This window comes from Equus przewalskii, chromosome 20, assembly GCF_037783145.1.
Source record: "Equus przewalskii isolate Varuska chromosome 20, EquPr2, whole genome shotgun sequence".
In the NCBI taxonomy this organism is placed as follows: Eukaryota; Metazoa; Chordata; class Mammalia; order Perissodactyla; family Equidae; genus Equus; species Equus przewalskii.
The window spans coordinates 16,095,915-16,113,975 of record NC_091850.1 but is presented as its reverse complement, the minus strand read 5'-3'; the positions used below and the strand labels follow the sequence as shown (position 1 = coordinate 16,113,975).

Sequence of the window (18,061 nt, the reverse complement as noted above, 5' to 3'; positions counted from 1 at the left end):
GAATTGCAGATACTTTTGTATCACATTAGCTATTGCATATATCTCAAAATATCTTTTACATGCATCACAACTTCAAAATTGCAGTAGTCATTGGTCCCACCACTAAATCTTACTTAATGCATTAAAAGAAAAGCTTGCATATTACTATTACCAAGTTGTTCTTTAAAATATTTTGATAACTGTATTGCAATATCATTGGTTTCTTATGCAATCCTGTGTATTTTATTTCACGTAATTTCAAACACTTTTCTGAGAAGGGATCCACAGGTGTCCATGTCATAGAAACAGAGAGGACTCCCGCCCTAGAGTCTACAGAACATTTTTGAAAAGAATTTTTTTTTGAGGAAGATTAGCCCTAAGCTAACTGCTGCCAATCCTCCTCTTTTCACTGAGGAAGGCTGGCCCTGAGCTAACATCCGTGTCCCTCTTCCTCTACTTTATACGTGGGACGCCTGCCCACAGCATGGCTTGACAAGTGGTGCCATGTCCACACCCGGTGTCAGAACTGGTGAACCCTGGGCCCCCAAAGCGGAATGTGCACACTTAACCACTGCACCACCAGGCCAGCCCCTACAGGACATTTTTTGAAGACCTCAAATGATATAAAATCTTAATTTTTGGGGGCTGGCCGCGTGGCTGAGTGGTTAAGTTCGTGCGCTCCACTGCAGGCGGCCCACTGTTTCGTTGGTTTGAATCCTGGGCGCGGACATGGCACTGCTCATCAAACCACGCTGAGGCAGTGTCCCACATGCCACAACTAGAAGGACCCACAACAAAGAATATACAACTATGTACTGGGGGGCTTTGGGGAGAAAAAGGAAAAAAAAATAAAATCCTTTAAAAAAAAAATCTTAATTTTTTTGAAAGTAGATTTTGGAAATAATTAAAAGTCACCTGGAGTCAAGCCTGGTAGATAAATGGTAATTGACTTGGGTCAACAAAACAGAGAGAAAGGGCCATGAAATAAAATAATATGACTTTTTCTTGAGTTTAATTAATTCCTTATCTATCTATTAATTATATATGGATATATATTTTGGGGGGCCTCTACTTTGTGCAAGTTACTGAACTATATTCTAGGGATACAAAGATGAGAAAGACGTGGTCTGCCTCTAGCAACTGATCGGGAGTGGGGATGGGAGAGAGACTGAAGTGAGGGCACCTAAGTAGTAGAGACTCCATTTTTTCAAGGTGTTTGTTTTTAGGGTAAAAATTCTGGTGCATTTAAAAAAAATTTGCTTTATTATTTTACCTTTTGCTAACTGTAGAGTAAAAAGTCTTCTAGAGTTGGGGACTGTTTCTTTGATTTTGCGTTTATAGTGCAAAATGTCTGCTTGTGGTTATATTTTAGGAATGCTGTGAGTAGATTTAGTGCTGAGAATTATACCCAAGGATCACAACTATTTCTGCCACTTGGATTTATTTGCTCAGAATGCTGTTATAATGAAAGTTTGGATTGTCAGGCCACTCACAAAAATCCACTTCAATCAGAACATGCCTTAATCTAGGATGAACAATATATCCTAAATACCACGCATAACAGTGCTTCTCTGGATAAATGCATTAGTTCTAACCCAGATGCCAATAGCTCATAGCCCCTCTTGATGGGGCACTCTTCCTGTCAAAGCTAGAATGAGAGCAGGAGAGGTTAGATTCTAGGCGTTTAGCAACTTGTTAACTCCCTGTAGCTGCAAAAGATAAGTCTTTCTCTGTGTCCATGATTCCCCCAAGGTCCAGAAGAACAAAGGCACAAAGGCCAACCTGACCCATCTTGTCTTTCCCACAGTGTTCAACTCTGCAGGGCGGATAGCTTCTAAATAAGTCACTTTATAATTAGGCAGTGGGGTTAATGAAGCAGGAAAACCAACAGATCATTGGAATGGAACAAAGAGTTCAGAAATGAAACCACATATTAAAAAAAAAAATCTTGTAACAAACTAAAAGAAAATTGAGCAAAATGTAGTTCTGTCCCTGGGAGTAGGGAAGGCCTTTTTTAAGAAGACACCAAAAGCAAAAGCAATAATGGACAAGAATGATCTTTTGACTATATCATATTTTAAATTTTCTGTAAAAGAAAATACGTCATGAACAGTACTAAAATAAGCAAGAGATTGTGAAAAAATATTTGCAATCCAACAGCAGACAGAGGATTAATGTTCAGAATATATAACAAACTCCTCTGAATCCATACAAAAATGACAAGTAATCCAACAGATGAATGGACAAAGGAAGTAAACAGGTAATTCACAAAAGAAGATATAAAAATGAGCATCTACCTATGAAATGGTGCTCAATCTCATTGGTTATCAAGGAAATACAAAGCAAAACAACAAGAAGAAATCCAACTATGGGAAAACAACAAGCACACTTTTATACTGTAGGTAAAGCTATACATTGATATAGCCATTTTAGAGAACAATCAGGCATGTGTATTAAAAATAAAAATGTACACTCTCTACTATCCAGCAATTCTTCTATAGAAACGCTTGTTTAAAACACAAGGCTTGTACAAGAGCACTCTTTGGAGTAGTGTTTGCGATAGTGAAAAATTGGAGAAAACCTAAAGATCCATTCATAGAGGAATAGAAAATAAATGGAGGTATTTTCACAGTATAGAACACATTGAAACCATTAAAAGGAATGATGAGCCAGATCTATAAGCATCAACATGGATAGAGCTGTAAGACACTTCTTGAGGGAAAAAACAAAGTTGCAGAACAGCAACATCGAGTGTGACACCTTTTATGTAATACTCCACAGTGTCTATGAATATATATAAAAGATTGGGAAAGAGATACATGAAACAGCGATTGCTTCGGGATAAAGGGGTGAGGTGGATGTAATCAGGGACTTCCTGGTATTACTTGTAATATTTAAATTTTTAATAATAAATGTGTTCGTTATTACTTACACAAGTAAAAACTAATACAAAAAGATTGTTTTAAGTTACTGAGCTCAGATCAGGACAGCCTCTAAAGTGATATTCACCTCGCTAATAGAAAGCAGAATTACGTTTTGTTTTACTTGAGCAGCTACAGAGAGAATTGTCTTCAGAAATGGACTTTTTTCTTCCTCTCTCCACTCTTTAATTTCAGTTTATAACCTAATATATCTCTTAATGAAGTTAGATTTCCACTGATTGATCCTTTAGACTTGAACAATTATTGTGGTAAGCTTGGTAAGCCTTCAGTTATTCTTGGAAAATAAGTTCATTCAAACTATGTAGGGGTACACTTTGCTCTTTCTTGTTGTCATTAGGAAATTGTAATGCGCTAACTTTCCTTTTCCCTCTTTTGTCTTTGCTGTTTTTTGCTTCCCGTTATTTAGCAGACTTAGGTTGTGCATGCACCTATGCTTTAACTGTTACCCCCTCATATATAATGGAGACTGCACTTGCTTGGAGCTCACTGGAAAAATGATTGAGGAGGAGCAAGAGTAGGCGATTGCATGTTCAGAACACTGAGAAGCCAAATGCCGGAACTCCACCAAGGCAATGAATGAAAAAGAAAGCCTGGCTGCACTTTCCATTTCAGAATTGTCCTTATTTCCCAATGGCAAAGAGCTTCTAGCCCTTGCAAATTTATATGGATTAGCTCACACTAGCAATGACATATATATATATATATATATATATATTAAATAAAAACAAAAACCACCGGCAAGCATTAGCAGGTGGCTTCAGACAGGTTGCAGGCATGCTGCAACATGGCCCAAAGAGGAAGCTGTGACATTGGGTGGGAATGTCCTGTTCGAGCCCCCTACTCTCTGCACTTAAAAGCCAATGGGTCACAATGCTGCTCTAACAGCAGGAGGAACCTTCTCTGAGAGGTCACTTTGCGTGAGAAGGAACCGGAGACTTTTCCAATATTGACCACATCTCATCTGAAAAGTGTTACACTGACCACTGTGTCTATTTTCATTGTCTCCACCAGCCAGGACCCTCCCAGGGTGAGGAAGAATAGAAAGCCATCACTTTGCTGGGGGATATTCGTTCAGCTGAGGGGTAGACACAGTTGGAGTCTACGAGGGGAATTTAGCTTTAGGGCATGAATGACTGAATTTGCCCCCTTTCTAATAAGCCTGAGTTTGGGGGTAGGAGGTGGAGGTGGAGGAAGTGGTTGGCCACTTGCCCAAAGTCTAGAAGTTCATGATCAGCTGACACGAACTGCAACCACTCAAGCTCCCTGCTTTCACAACACGGGCAGAGTGACAGGAGTGTGCTTTCCAGTCGCCGGTTCTTGTTTTTAAAGCAGAAGTTTGAAACAGTGCAATCCTCTTTCTTCTGGGGTTTTGCTTTACACCACTGAAGACATGGGGAGTGAAAGCAGCGTGTGACCACCAAATCTGGGATGTGTCCAACCTCAGACACAGGCTGCGAAGCAGGGGCTTTTTGGTGTGCTCATCAATGCCAAGCCAGCTGGAAGGAGGCCTTTAATCAGAAGGCTCGAAAAGGACAAGGGTGGGGAACCAGGAGAAAAATGTGGTCCCAGCCCTGTCAGGCAGCTCCCTCTCACTCCGTTGTCTATGGCCCCCTGGCTTCCTTGAAAACAACGTAATTTAGCATTTTGGGGCATATGCATTTTCAGTGCTATCAGATTTTCTTACAGACATTCTTAGTAGAATGTAGCCAAACCAAGCATATATTTAGAAAAAAATCCATCAAAAACCAGGTATTAGGGGCCAGCCTGGTTGGCACAGAGGTTAAGTGTGCACATTCTGCTTTGATGGCCTGGGGTTCGCCGGGTTCGGATCCCAGCTGTGGACATGGCACTGCTTGGCAAGCCATGCTGTGGCAGGTGTCCCATGTATAAAGTAGAGGAAGATGGGCATGGATGTTAGCCCAGGGCCAGTCTTCCTCAGCAAAAAAGAAGAGGATTGGCAGTAGTTAGCTCAGGGCTAATCTTCCTCAAAAAAAAAAGGACAAAAAAACCCCAGGTATTTAAATTGATGTTAAGAAGTTTGTTAAAGAAATCAGCCTAGGGCCTGCCCCGTGGCTGAGTGGTTAAGTTCACACGCTGGGCTTTGGCGGTCCAGGGTTTCACTGGTTTGGATCCTGGGCGCAGACATGGCAACACTCATCAAGCCATGCTGGGGTGGCATCCCACATAGCAGGACTAGAAGACCTACAAGTAGAACATATACAACTATGTACTGGGGAGCTTTGGGGAGAAGAAGAAGAAGAAGAAGAAAAAAAGATTGACAACAGATGTTAGCTCAGATGCCAATCTTTAAAAGAAAGATTCAAGCTGGCTTGTGAAAATGTGCTCTGCTTTTTAAAAGAGGTAAGTAGATGATACAACGAGACCCTAAGCTACTCGGGGGCAGCTCTGCCTGGGTCTGATCCACCCTCCCTCAGGAATTTTGCTCAAGAGGGCTGCACCATCTTCTTAGAAGCCTTGGACAGGACAGCATTTGCAACATGAAGGAAATGGCAATTGTCATCATTGGCATTAATAATGTGGCTGCTGGAGGAGGGAGCCTGGCATTATTATCTGTCATCTTTCACTCAAAGAGAGACCGTCGGCAGCCAGAGCTTGCCATTGAAGTTTCTGGGACTCGAGAAGACAGGAAAGAGTAATATTTATTTCTCAATGTCCAGACGGAAATTACAAAATTTCAGTGGTGTGATAAATGCTTAAGTACTTAAGCAACACATCCTTCCCTATTAGAAGCCATCCACAACCACGTGGTGGGTGGCGGGGTGGGGGTTTATAAATTTCTGCCTGAGGATTAATAGTGGAGATTAATACCTCTTAGGGTAGGAACACAAAAACGTGCTCCATCCCCTCCTTGCACCTTTCTGAGAGGAAGCACAGTGGTTCAGAAAAGCCCTTCCTCGCACCCTAACATGCACAATGGCCAACTCTACCTTGAGAGGGCAAGCTCACCTCATTGTCCTGGTGATTAATCTCGCTGAGATTTGACTGTTGCACCAAAACTGTTAGGAGCCTGTAAAGAAAAACAGGAGAAGTGGCTCAAACGAACAAAATCTGTATGAACACATTGGAAATGTGGTCCGTTGAAGGCTTCCAGATGAAGATGGGTGCTCTCCATCTATCTAGGGGAAAGATCCATGGAAGGAAACCAGCATGATAAGTAAGAAGGTACCGGGGAGGAGGAGTACCTCTGTCTCCTCTTCTCCCACCTCCTCTCCAGCTTAGTGCTTCTGGAGGAGCCAAACGGAGTGGAGAAAGTGAATCTTGGCTCATCTTATTCACCAGATCTGTGTTCCTATGCATACTCTTTAAGAACCAAAGTGATTATTTTTTATTCATTTTACATAAACTTTCATTTTACTCATTTTTATTCATTTTACATAAGCTTTCAGGCTGCCTCACCACTAGGTACACGAGTCATGCCTTTTAAATGTACAGATTATACCAGGAGGAAGTCAGGATTTACAACTTTGCTTATTCTTTGTAAAACATGCAAATATCTAAACATGAAATGACAGCAATCAGTGTGAAACAACTATCAATGATTCTCAAGTTCACGTTCTTATCCCACTTGGGTCCCATACTTGGTGGACTGAGGTCAACACTCCATCTGTGGAAGAGAGACAGTTGAGTGTAGTGGTTAGGGGCCTAGACTCTGGAGTCAGATGGCCTGGGTTCACATCCCAGTCCCGCCACTGACCAGCTCTGTGATCGCAGGCAAGTAACTTAACCTCTCTGTACCTAAGCTTCCTCATCTATAAAATAAGGGTAATAAAACGTGCCTACCTTACAGGTCAGTGTGAGGAGTAAACGAGTTACTAGGCATACAGCATTTAAAGCATGCCTGGCACACAGGAAGTGTTATTTCTATAAGACTTAACCTGAGAAGTTTTAACCCTGGCTCTATCTCAGAATGCCCTGGGAGATTTTTTTAAAACCACAGATACCTGGGCACTGTGTTTGGGGTTTCTGACTCAGTACGTCTGGAGGGAAGCCCAACTTCTATAGTTTAAAAAAGCTGTTCAGCAAATTCTGGTGAACAGTCAGGTTTGGAAACCACTGAGAAACTTAGCGACTGAATTAGTCAATGGGCACTCATTGTTATGGACTGAATTGTGTTCCCCCTCCAAATTCGTATGTTGAAGCTCTAATACGCAGTGTCTCAGAAGGTGACTATATTTGGAGAATGGGCCTCTAAAGAGGTAATTAAGTTACAATGAAGCCTTGAGGGCGGGCCCTAATTCAATTCAACTGGTGCTCTTGTAAGAAGAGGAGATTAGGACATACAGAAACCCCAGGGGTGCGTGCTCACAGAGGAAAGACCACTTGAAGAGGCAGCAAGTGGGTGGCCATCTGCCAGCCAGAGAGGCCTCAGAGGACACCAACCCTGCAGGCACCTTGGTCTTGGACTTTCCAGCCTCTGGAACCATGAAAAAATAATTTCTGTTGTATATGCCGCCCAGTCTGTGGCATTTTGTTATGGCAGCCCCAGCAAACTAATATACTCTTTGAGATGACAAAGGATTGTCTACGGGAAGACACTGAAGGAAATTTAGAAATTATTTTTGGGAGAGTTATCTGAAAAACGAAACGATTTAGCCTCCTCCCCAATCAGATTTTCATTTCCTCTCAGCTTAGATGACATCTAAAGTCCTAAGTATTAAATTACTACCTGCAATGGAAGAAAAGAAAGAGGAACTAAGCATATTGGGTTAGCGGTAAATGTAATACAAGGGGAGCATAAATGGGCATGGCCTTCTAGTTATTTGCTGTGGAAGTGAAATAACCAGGAAGCCTAGGTTTAACTCTAGTCTTATCACTGCCTTTGGGGAGCCAGGATAATGCTGTGGTTTAATTCTGGCCTCACCGCTGCATGAGCTCTCTGAGCTTCTGTAATGGGGACCATAACAGCGGCAGTGGGGAGGACTGAATAAATATCAGATGTAAAGCTCTTCAAACATGGACTGTAAAGGACCAGTGCCTATAACCGCAAGGGGCACATCTCTTTTGTCCTTTCTGAATTCTAGAGTCCTTCCATCTGGTGGAATGATGCTACAAAAATAATTGCAATTTGGGTGACACTGTTTTTAATATTTAATATTTTCCCTTATAGCTGCTTTATGGGGGAAGGGTAATTGGTGACTGTCTTTCTTCTTTCTCTCTTTCCTCCCCCATGTCATCTTTCTCTCTCTTTCTCTGTCTCTATCTCATTACTGGCCATTGTTTCATCCCTACAGCTCATTTGGTCTGATGTGATGGGGGAGAGTGGGAGGGAAAGGCAAGAGGTCAGTTGTGGGCCACTCTGGTTATCCTCAGCTAACCCTGAGCAGACTGAGATCATCTGTAGTTAGACAGGATCTTTTGGGGGAGTTCCAGAGCAGAGTGACCACTCTGAGGGATGCCAGGCTCTGACCAGATACAAATAGGGGTGGGGAGAGCAAGACCTCTTGTCACATTCTGAATGGGCCTCCAAAGGTCATGGGATGAACCCTGTGCAAGATATTTCTCCATTTGTCTCTCAAATCCATTCTCTGCCCTGCAATGTCCTGCTCTGAGGCTGGCCTCCAAGAACATCATCACCCAGGCTTCCTGGCCCTCTGACTTCCCATTGGGTTTGGCCAGTGGGAGAACTGGCAGGAGGAAGGAGGGAAGCTACTTTCCTTTCTGACAATGACTTTTTCCTCCACCAAAGGCCTCGGCTCCTGCCAGGTGGCCGTTCTCTGACAGCTACAGCTACAACTACAGCTATCTCCACAGCTCTCAGCAGGTTCCAATAACAGCACCCTCCTTGACCCTTGTGGCCTAGGGGTGGAACACTTTCCTTCTCGTTGGTGAGGGTGCAGGATTATATTACCATCTCTTGTTGGTTAATTTAAAATGGTCTATCATTCAACTTTCTTTAGTTACTTTTTAAAATATTCCATGTCTTCCCTATTATGACCCTAATTGATATATGCCAATCTATGTATTGCTTGATTCCACTTGATTCTTCAGTCTCTAAGACTCATCGATCTTCAAAGCTGGATACAAATTTATACAGAAATATTCCCTCTCTCTATCTCTCTTATTTTATGACCACAAACGACCTGAGGTACTGCATTGCTTGCCAAGGCCATCACACATCGCCTTGGTGGTCCAGCCTGGACTAGCAGTCAGGTGTCTGGTTTCCAACCTGGTCCTCCATGCTATTTTGTCGTTTAGAGGTAATCCACAAGACACTTGTCCCACATCTGTCTTAATTACCAGAGGACTTGCAGACCTCTTAGTTTTGTTTTCTCAGAGTTCTTGTTTTGTGCTAAGGTGGCCCAGGAGTATAGTCATGTGTTGCTTAATGACAGTGCTACGTTCTGAAAACTCGTTAGGTGATTTTGCCATTGTATGAACATCATAGAGTATACTGAAGGGTAACAAAATTTGTGAGCTCAAAATCTCTCTCTTTAACAAAAGGATTATTTTAGGCTGATTATTTTTAAGAAACAAAAGCCTCAAAAAGCTTTTCTTGTTACCTCCCCTTTAACTCACTAAAAGAATTCAGACAAAAAAACCTGTCTCAGGAAGTGTCATCACCTTAGCATAACATGAACTAGGTGGTAGACAGGCAGGAACTGAGAAAAGCCTGTCTGTGGGGCTCCCTGTGTTCTTCTGTTTCTATGTGGCCAAACACTTGTTTTCCAAACGTTTGTTCCTTTTCACCTACCTGTGAATTGCCTTCCTTCCCTTTGAAGTCCCTGATTCTCCCCATCCCCAACATTTTCTTTTGTCTTTAGCTGAGGAGGGTATTTAAGGTGAGGGCTTTGGCCATTTTGTTGAGTTACTCAGTTTTCCTGAGTTTATCCCATGTATACATGTTATTAAACTTTTTGTTTGTTTTTCTTCTGTTAATCTATCTCATATCAATTTAATTTTTAGACCAGCCAGAAGAACCTAGAAGGGTGAAGGAAAATTTCTTCCTCTCCTACAGTATTTACACAAACTTGGATGGTATAGCCTACTACACACCTAGGCTATATGGTACCAATCTTACAGACCACCACTGTACATGTGGTCTGTTGTTGATGGAAATGTGATCATGTAGTTCATGACTGTATTTCTCTCAAAACCCCAGCCCAATCTCCTATTAGCACCAGTTCAAACCATCCTGCTCTCAGATGCCCAGGCAGCAGCATAAGGCCCACCTCACCCCTGGTCCCAGGACAGTAGGCACAGCAGGAACATTTCTAGACAGGGAGCGTGGTGAATGAGAAGAACACCGATGCTGGGCCGGACTGCCTCCTTTGGAATCTCTGCTCCATCACCAACCAGCCAGTGACCTTGGGCAAGCTATGAAACTCTAAGTACCTACATTTTCTTATCTGCAAAATAGAGATAACAATAACACCTATTTCTTAAAAGATTCATCATGACTTTGAGTCAATGCATCCAAAGCAGTTAGAATGGACTTTATATGCCATAATAAATTCTATATAATGATTTTTTTAAAAGCTCCTACACTTTATATTTTGGGGTCCCCTGATTGCCATTAGGTGATTGGTAGGTCAGAGAGAGAACAGCTAGATGTATCTTGGCGAGCAGCTTATTTCCTTGAGCTTCTCTGCTTAGCTGGCCCCTTGGGCTCACAGCTCTGGAACTGGCCAGCCCAGGGATGAGTAGGAAAAAGGATCCCCAAGCCAGCCTCCTGTCCTCCTATCCCTGAAGCTGCCTGGATGTGAGAGTACGCTGTAGTGAAACATCCACCCACAGGTTAGAACGCATCACCTAATAACTAGAGAACAGGACCGCAGAGAAATGATTTCCTTCCTCCCTCTGGCTGTAGTCTAGGGTGATAAAAAGAGGCAGAGCTGCTGGCACTCTGGCAGGAAAAAAAAAAAATCTGCTGGTAACCATGGAGACCATGAAAAAGACCTTCAGAGAGCCCTGTGGCTGCTTTCAGAGGAAATCGCTGCTTGCCTTCCAACTCTAGCATGTGCAGCGTTGTACAAACACAACTCTGTGCTCTTTGGAGCTTTGTCTTAATGATTATGCCCCCTCTTTCACACGGGCACACTCTGAATGTTCCAGCCAAGGAAGCAAGAAAACCCATGGGGAGCTGAAAGAGAGAAAATTTGGACCTGCTGAGAAGCTGAGGGATCAAAGCAGGAAGGGGAATCGTGAGATGAAACTGCGCTTCTTTACTTTTGTCCATCCAACTTGCCTTCATGTTTATAATTATAAATCCCTCGTCCCTGCAGCAGCTTGCAGCCCCACTGTGCTGCAGCTTAGCCAAGACTGTATATTGGCACTGATTGGTTTGCTATTGAGTTGTTTCCATCAGAGAACAAAATTCCTCTGGAGACAAAGGGCTAACTGAAGTGTCCCTTTGGCTTATTTATAAGCAGCTTCAGTTTGAGGCTTCCCTCTGAATAGGCTCCAGTGAGCACAAATTGGAAGAAGCATGCTGTTTGGAAACCTAAGGGTTAATGGATTTTACAAGGAGTATGAATACCTGAGCAAAAGGCCAAAAAGCGGTCCAGTCCGTACAAGTGCTTACGATTAGGGGGAAATACAGATGTGTGTGCAAAGATAGGGAAGGGAGTTTCAGGGGAACTGAATGGCTGAGTTTGATGTTCACTGGGTTCTAAAGTCTAGCAGTGCTCTATGTCCCAGGGCCAATACAAAAGGAGCACTGCTCATACCCTGACGACCTTTGCAATAAAGGTGTGCGCAGGTCGGTGGGTGCAGGACTACATGTGCAGGCGCCTGTATGTGTGGACACACTTTTTGTGGACCTGTGTGTTCTAAGGTAAAGAAGGCCAGGGTGAGAGCTGGTGGGGTGGCAGTAGCAGGGTTTCATTCTTCAGCGCTGATCTATGGTGTTTCTTTATTTCTTTCTATCTTCCATCGTCATCACCATCAACACTATCACCAGCACTTACTGAACACTGACAATTGACAGTGTTCAGTGCTCTCTACACATTTTCTCATTTACTTCTATGTAATTGCCAGTGAGGCAAGTGCTGTATTATCCCTACTTTCTAGAAGAGAGAGCTAGCTGAGCCTTGACATGTTAACTTGCCAAAGACAATAAAGTAGGCAAGAGATGGAGCCAAATTCAAACTCAGTCAGTCTGACTCCTGAGCTGGCACTCATGGCCACCCTTTATCACAATCCAAAAGGGATTTTAGGTAGTTTTCAGATACATATAGTAAAACAAGATTACAAGTGAAGAACCTAGGTAAAAAGAAAACAAGGGCAAGGTAAAGAAGGTGTAATCGTGGTCCTACATGTATGCTGGAGGTGGGACACAATTTGTGCTTTGAGTTTTCTAAACATGCAAAGAAAGAAACACAATCATATGCCACACTGTCCACATAGTAAAAATGAAAAATAACTTCTTAGGAGAAGCACAGCATGCCTCCTTTAGAAGTTTTTCTTGTGGTTTCTCATAAAGGATTTTTGGATGCTGTAATGAACAAAATATTTCCTGACAATGAGACAATAAGGAGTTTTGTAAGGCTGTTTCTCATAAGGCCTCTCAGTGTAGGCCAAGGGCTTAATGACAAAATGTAGCCATTAAAATAAATTCTATGAGGTCCACAATGGTGAGAGCACAGCAGACCCATTGGGCAAGTTACTTATCTTCACACATGTATTAGGCAATTAATTATCTTCCTGGTGCCTCCATCTCCTCATCTATAAAATGGAGATAGAAATATTACCTACCACATGGAGGTGTGGTCAGGATTAGATGAGACAGTACATGGAAAGCATGCAGAACACGGTAAATAATCAGCACTGTTTGTCATCATGATTATTTTTGTAAGTGTAGACCTACATGCTTTAGTGGTCAGCAAAGCTGGCCGAAAATTGCGTCCACTTAGGAAAATGAAGCAGTCAAATAGGTTTGCATGGCCTAATAGAAAGTCACTCCCTTCTGCATTGTGGTTGTAAGATTAGGAAGTACCCACAAGTGGGACCAAGATTTTTTTCCCCAGAAAACAATTCTGAGTTCATGCTGACACACAAACCAATGGGCGACTGAAGCCCAACGTCTCTGCTACAGAGTACGACTTGGCTAGTTTCTGCTTGAAACAGTGAATGCAGATGTCGTCAAAGTCTGCCATGGCCATAAAACTTCTCAATCAGGCAATGATAAAATCCCTAATTTTAAGCACTGCAATTCCATAGGGAATCCTTTAAGGTAAGCCAGTTTTGAAATGTTCTCTAAGTAACCAAACCAGATGATTTGCTATATGGTTATTAAGGTTAACCAATTCACTTTTGGAGAACATTTATCAGAACCAATGATTTTGGTTTTAGAACAGTTAATCTTAACCTTTGGGTTTTACTAGTTACAGCAGCTTGCATTACCGTAACTAAAGCACGATTTTATCTTCCAGAATCAGCTAGGTTTCCTCTCAGGACAATAAAATGATAGCATCAGCACACAGAAGGATGTTTATTTTTCTGGCTCCAGCTCTTCCGAAGGTGGTGTCTGGGTCATTACATACAATTTCTAGAGAAGGAGAAGCCACAACTCTGTTATCTCAGTTACAGTGATGTAATGTAGACACTAGTCTAGTGGCACTGCTGGGCATAATAAGAAATAGACTAAGTCCACAAAAGGGGAAGTACACTTGGATTGGTTTTCAATTTACTACTGCATTGATTTCAGATGATGAGCCTAAGTGACTGACTAAATTGACCTTCAGTGTGATTTTGACTGACAAGGCTTAGTTCACCCTTCAGGTGCAATGGCTTGTTGACAGAGTCAGTTTTCACCAAATTCATGCCCCTCTTTCTTGGATTAGATTCATTGCTAGGAGGCGAATTCTTGGTCATGGACTATATTCCCTAGCGCTCCTTATACCCAAGTGTGGCCAAATGACTAGTGCTTTTTATGGAATGTGAGCAGAAGTGAATTTTGTCATTTGCAGGCTGAGATTTTAAAGAAATAAGTGGGCTTCTCTACACTCTTTCCCCATCTGCAGGCTGAACAAAGAGGATTCTGTGATCCTAGAGGATGGTGGAACCATAATACAGAAGAAGCTTGGGTCCATGAATCACCATATGAAGCAGAGTTCCCATCCAGGACCACCTACATTGGACTAAACTTCTAATGTGTTCAAACATTGAAGTTTTGGGTTTTAATTGTTTTTTGGGGGGGAAGATTAGCCCTGAGATAACTACTGCCAGTCCTCCTCTTTTTGCTGAGGAAGCCTGGCCCTGAGCTAACATCCGTGCCCATCTTCCTCTACTTTATATGTGGGACGCCTACCACAGCATGGCGTGCCAAGCAGTGCCATGTCTGTACCCAGGATCCGAACCGGCAAACTGTGGGCCACCGAGAAGTGGAACGTGTGCATTTAACCACTGCGCCACCAGGTCGGCTCCAAGGGTTTTAATTGTTACAACAGCTATAATTACCCTAGTAACTACAGCAGGCATTTATATTCCAGAATCAGGTAGACTTTGAAATGACCACCGAGGCAGGTAAATCAAGGGAGAACAGTCTTAAAAGGCACATTTTAAACATATTTTCTAAAGATTACTCTTGGGAAACCAGTATGATTTTGTGACTAAATATTTTTGTGGGCTATCTAGAAGAGTCATTCTTTTTTTCCCCTAATACGTCAAAAGAGAGTCATCGCTTTATGATGTCTATTGATTGTTAGCTCTGGGCTTGCTGTTTCTTCTCTAAACTTCCTTGTTTTGTTGGGCTTTGAGTAAATCCTAGCTTTCTATTATTCCTGGATAGGATCCAATGATAATAAGAGGCCACACTCAGCTGGGAACAGTCCTGGAATTTCCCAAGCCCTTTTCTTTTAGTCTGAAACAGAATGAAATGAAGAAACCCTGTTACCTGTCAACCTGAAAGAGGCCCTGGTCTCCTCCAACCCCACAGATCTTTAGTTTTGTCCTGGATGCAGGGTATAGAGGACGAGGCACCAGAATGCACCTCCTGTGGTGCCGGCCTGCAGCCTGGCCCTGGGGAATGCTAAATTCCTGGCCAAGGCATGTTCTGGCCTGGCCCTGGGGAATACTAAATTCCTGTCTGAGGCATGTTCTGTGCAGCAGAGGTTAAGGAAGGGTCCAGAATGTTGCTGATTCCACAGTGGGAAATGCTGTTATCAGTTGCTCTGAGAGGTTTACAAAAGATTGGAGACTGAGGCCATTTAGACACAGACGCTTGGTCTGGGCAAAACTTTTTCCTTTGTTGCTCAATGGTCTTACAAAAATGTGACCTTCTTGATCATCCAACTTATTTGAATATACTTTTCCCATTGCTTCTTGCAGCACACAGTCCCGGTTTTCCTTCAAACCCACTGGTCTCTCTGTCTCAGTCTTCTTGGTTTGGTCTTTTGCCTCTTTCCAACCCATAAATGTTGGCATGACTCTAGTTCAGACATTAACCATTCTGCCTACTCAGTGGTCTTTTACCTTGTTTGATTTTTCTTCACAGCAATCATCACTCTTTGGAATCATCCAGTTTATTTGTTCACTCGTGTGCCACTTAACTCCTTCACTAGAGTGTTAGCTCTGGGAGGTCAGAGACGCTGTCTTGCTTACTGTTGAACTGCCAGGGCCGAAAACAGTGCTTGGTCCATAATAAACACTCAATAAACAGTTATTGAATTAATAATTGACTGACTAATTGAATGAATGAATATATGAATTTAGATGACAAACAGCATTTCTTCTTAAATCAGAGACTAAGAGAAAACGGTTTTATCAAAGTAGGAAGGGAAAGAGATTAGAGTTTAAGATTCTTCCAGGATATTTTGATTTACTGAGATATGGTCCTGTCTGCTGCAACTTCAAAAAAAATGGATGGGTTTTGTTTTTATTTGCCACCGAGGCTTGGATTAGATGACCTTCTAATCCAAGTTGGGTTCCTCCCAATTTGAGCGTCGTGTGAACCTGGCTCCTTACCTCACATCGGGCTCAGCAGTGGCGGCGTGCAGTGGCAGACGGCCATTTTTATCTGGGATATTGTGCTTGGCACCATTTCTGAGCAGACTCACACAGCCTTCCAGCCAACCCTGAAATACAAGAGCAACTGCGTCATTATGTAACACAAGCTCGTATAACACAGTCCAATAAACTTTCTCCAATTTTCTTTCCCTTTCTTCTTTGGTTTGGCTAAAAACATGTTTTATTTGCCTTGAAATGATTAAGGACCACAACTCCAATTTAGACGCCTCAACAGAGGGTGAAGGTCTTGAGGGGTGGATTCCTGAGTTTTTTTGGGGACATTTACCACGTCCAACGCAGACTAATTCCTAGACTTTCTCTTCTGCTTCTCCCCCTCCCCATGTCTAGGGCCACTTGCTGGTATTCCAGTATCATACTCAGTTCCTAGGGACAAATGTGGCAAATGATAGGGGGTGATTAACAAGCTTTAGCCTCTCATTCTGTGGGTTTTGCTCCAATTCATGCTTGTCAATGGTCTGACCTAGATGCTGTGGTCCAATTTAAAAAATTGGGCTCCTGTGTCACTCTTGAGTCTCAGCCTCCATTCTATGCCTCAGTTTATCTATATCTGATAACCAAAGCCTCATCCTCTTTTTCAAGTTCCCTTTCTAGTAACCACAAGGACAACATCCGGCTTATTCTAGTCAGCCCCCCTCCCAATGCCTAGAATCCTAACCTAAGCCCTACTCCAATGGCTGGGACCCTGCCACCTTGTTGACTTATTTTTCTGATGTTGAATATGAGGTATCACTAGCATCCTCTAAGGGTTCTCCATGGCTGTGTTTTACCCACCTATGAATTCCCCAAGAAACTTTGTGTGGCCTCTCTGCTGTCTAGTAACTCTCCAGATTGAGATTGATATTGCCACATCTCACGTGTGTCCACTCCTTGGTTAACACTTACAGCTGGGTCATTTCTCCCACTCTTTCTCTCATTTCAAAGGGCAGTTACAATTGCAGACTGGTTCTCCCTTTCTGTTCTATATTACTTTAAATAACTGACCCAACCATACTGATAACCACGACGAGAAGAATACCTCCTACATTCATCCAGAACCACTTAAGTTACTCACTCAGTTATAAGTAGACTTATAAATAGATGAAACTAGTATTATGAAGAATATATAACTCTCTCTCCTACCTTCCTCCATTCCTGTATAGGCAAGCCTCAAGATTACTCAGTTAGATGAGAAAGAAGACTGAAGATTTTCCCTCACAATATTGGAACACGGTAAAAATCAAAATGTTACTCAATGCATGCAGAAGAAGAAAGATAATGACAAGAAAAGAACCTTTTGGTCTGAACAGTCTGGAAAAAAATCTTTCAACAAAAGGACATCAAAATTCATAGGTTATAATATTGAATGTGGTTTTGTAGACTTGACCAATAATATCTAAGTCTTAAGTAAAAGGAATTATTTTTCAATCTTGAGTCATAGTTTACTAATGTATTAAATCTAGTTTTAGTTGCTAATAGCTTAGTCATCAAGTTCTCTGATTAAAAGGAAAAATATGACCAGGAGACCCAAAAGTAAGCTATGCTGGACAAATTTCAGAAATGCCAAAGTTTTTACAGTTTTGCAAAAACATATCTTCTGATGGGGGAGGGTTTGAAACATTTTTATCATTTTGCAACATTTCCTGGAACTCTGTGTGTATGTGGTTTTCTTTTTTTCTTCAGAAAAGAAATTGGCAAACCATTGAATACATCTGGAACCCATGGTCACTATTCAGAACCAACGAACACATTTTGTACCTACTAAGTGCTGGGTAATTCCTACTGTGTGCTCTTCTTCTCCTTCAATTGTGATGAACTTAGGGTATTATTTTTATTACATTTTACAAATGAGGAAAGAGGCACAAAGAGGTGAAGAGATTTTCCTAAGTCACACATCTATGGTAAGTTTGTTCATATGAGTTTAGAGCTATGACTGAGACTTAATTTCAAAGTGCTCTCTTTGCCAAGTTTCTCTTTAATACTTGAATTCAAACATTGCCAGAAGGGAGTGGTGGACTTCACAGTGCAATCTCTAGGACACCCTTGCCCCACCCTTCCCAGGGAGACTGGGTGAGCCAGGGAGGGGTGCTGCCTTGGATTGCCACACAGAGGTGGCTCATCACTAAGAGGGTGATGCCACATGCTGTCATGGAGGTGTACTTTCCTCATGTAGCTCC

The 18,061-nt window shown here is 42.3% G+C and overlaps 1 protein-coding gene across 1 annotated transcript in view; it reads right to left on the bottom strand.

The window, feature by feature from the left end:
* The window catches only part of ANKRD55 (ankyrin repeat domain 55), a 96,274-nt gene that overhangs the window by 43,779 nt on the left and 34,434 nt on the right, over positions 1-18,061 (bottom strand). Inside the window, 2 exon segments of the mRNA XM_008515876.2 lie at positions 5,889-5,949; positions 15,846-15,955. Of these exon segments, the coding sequence (XP_008514098.1) occupies positions 5,889-5,949; positions 15,846-15,955 (171 nt within the window).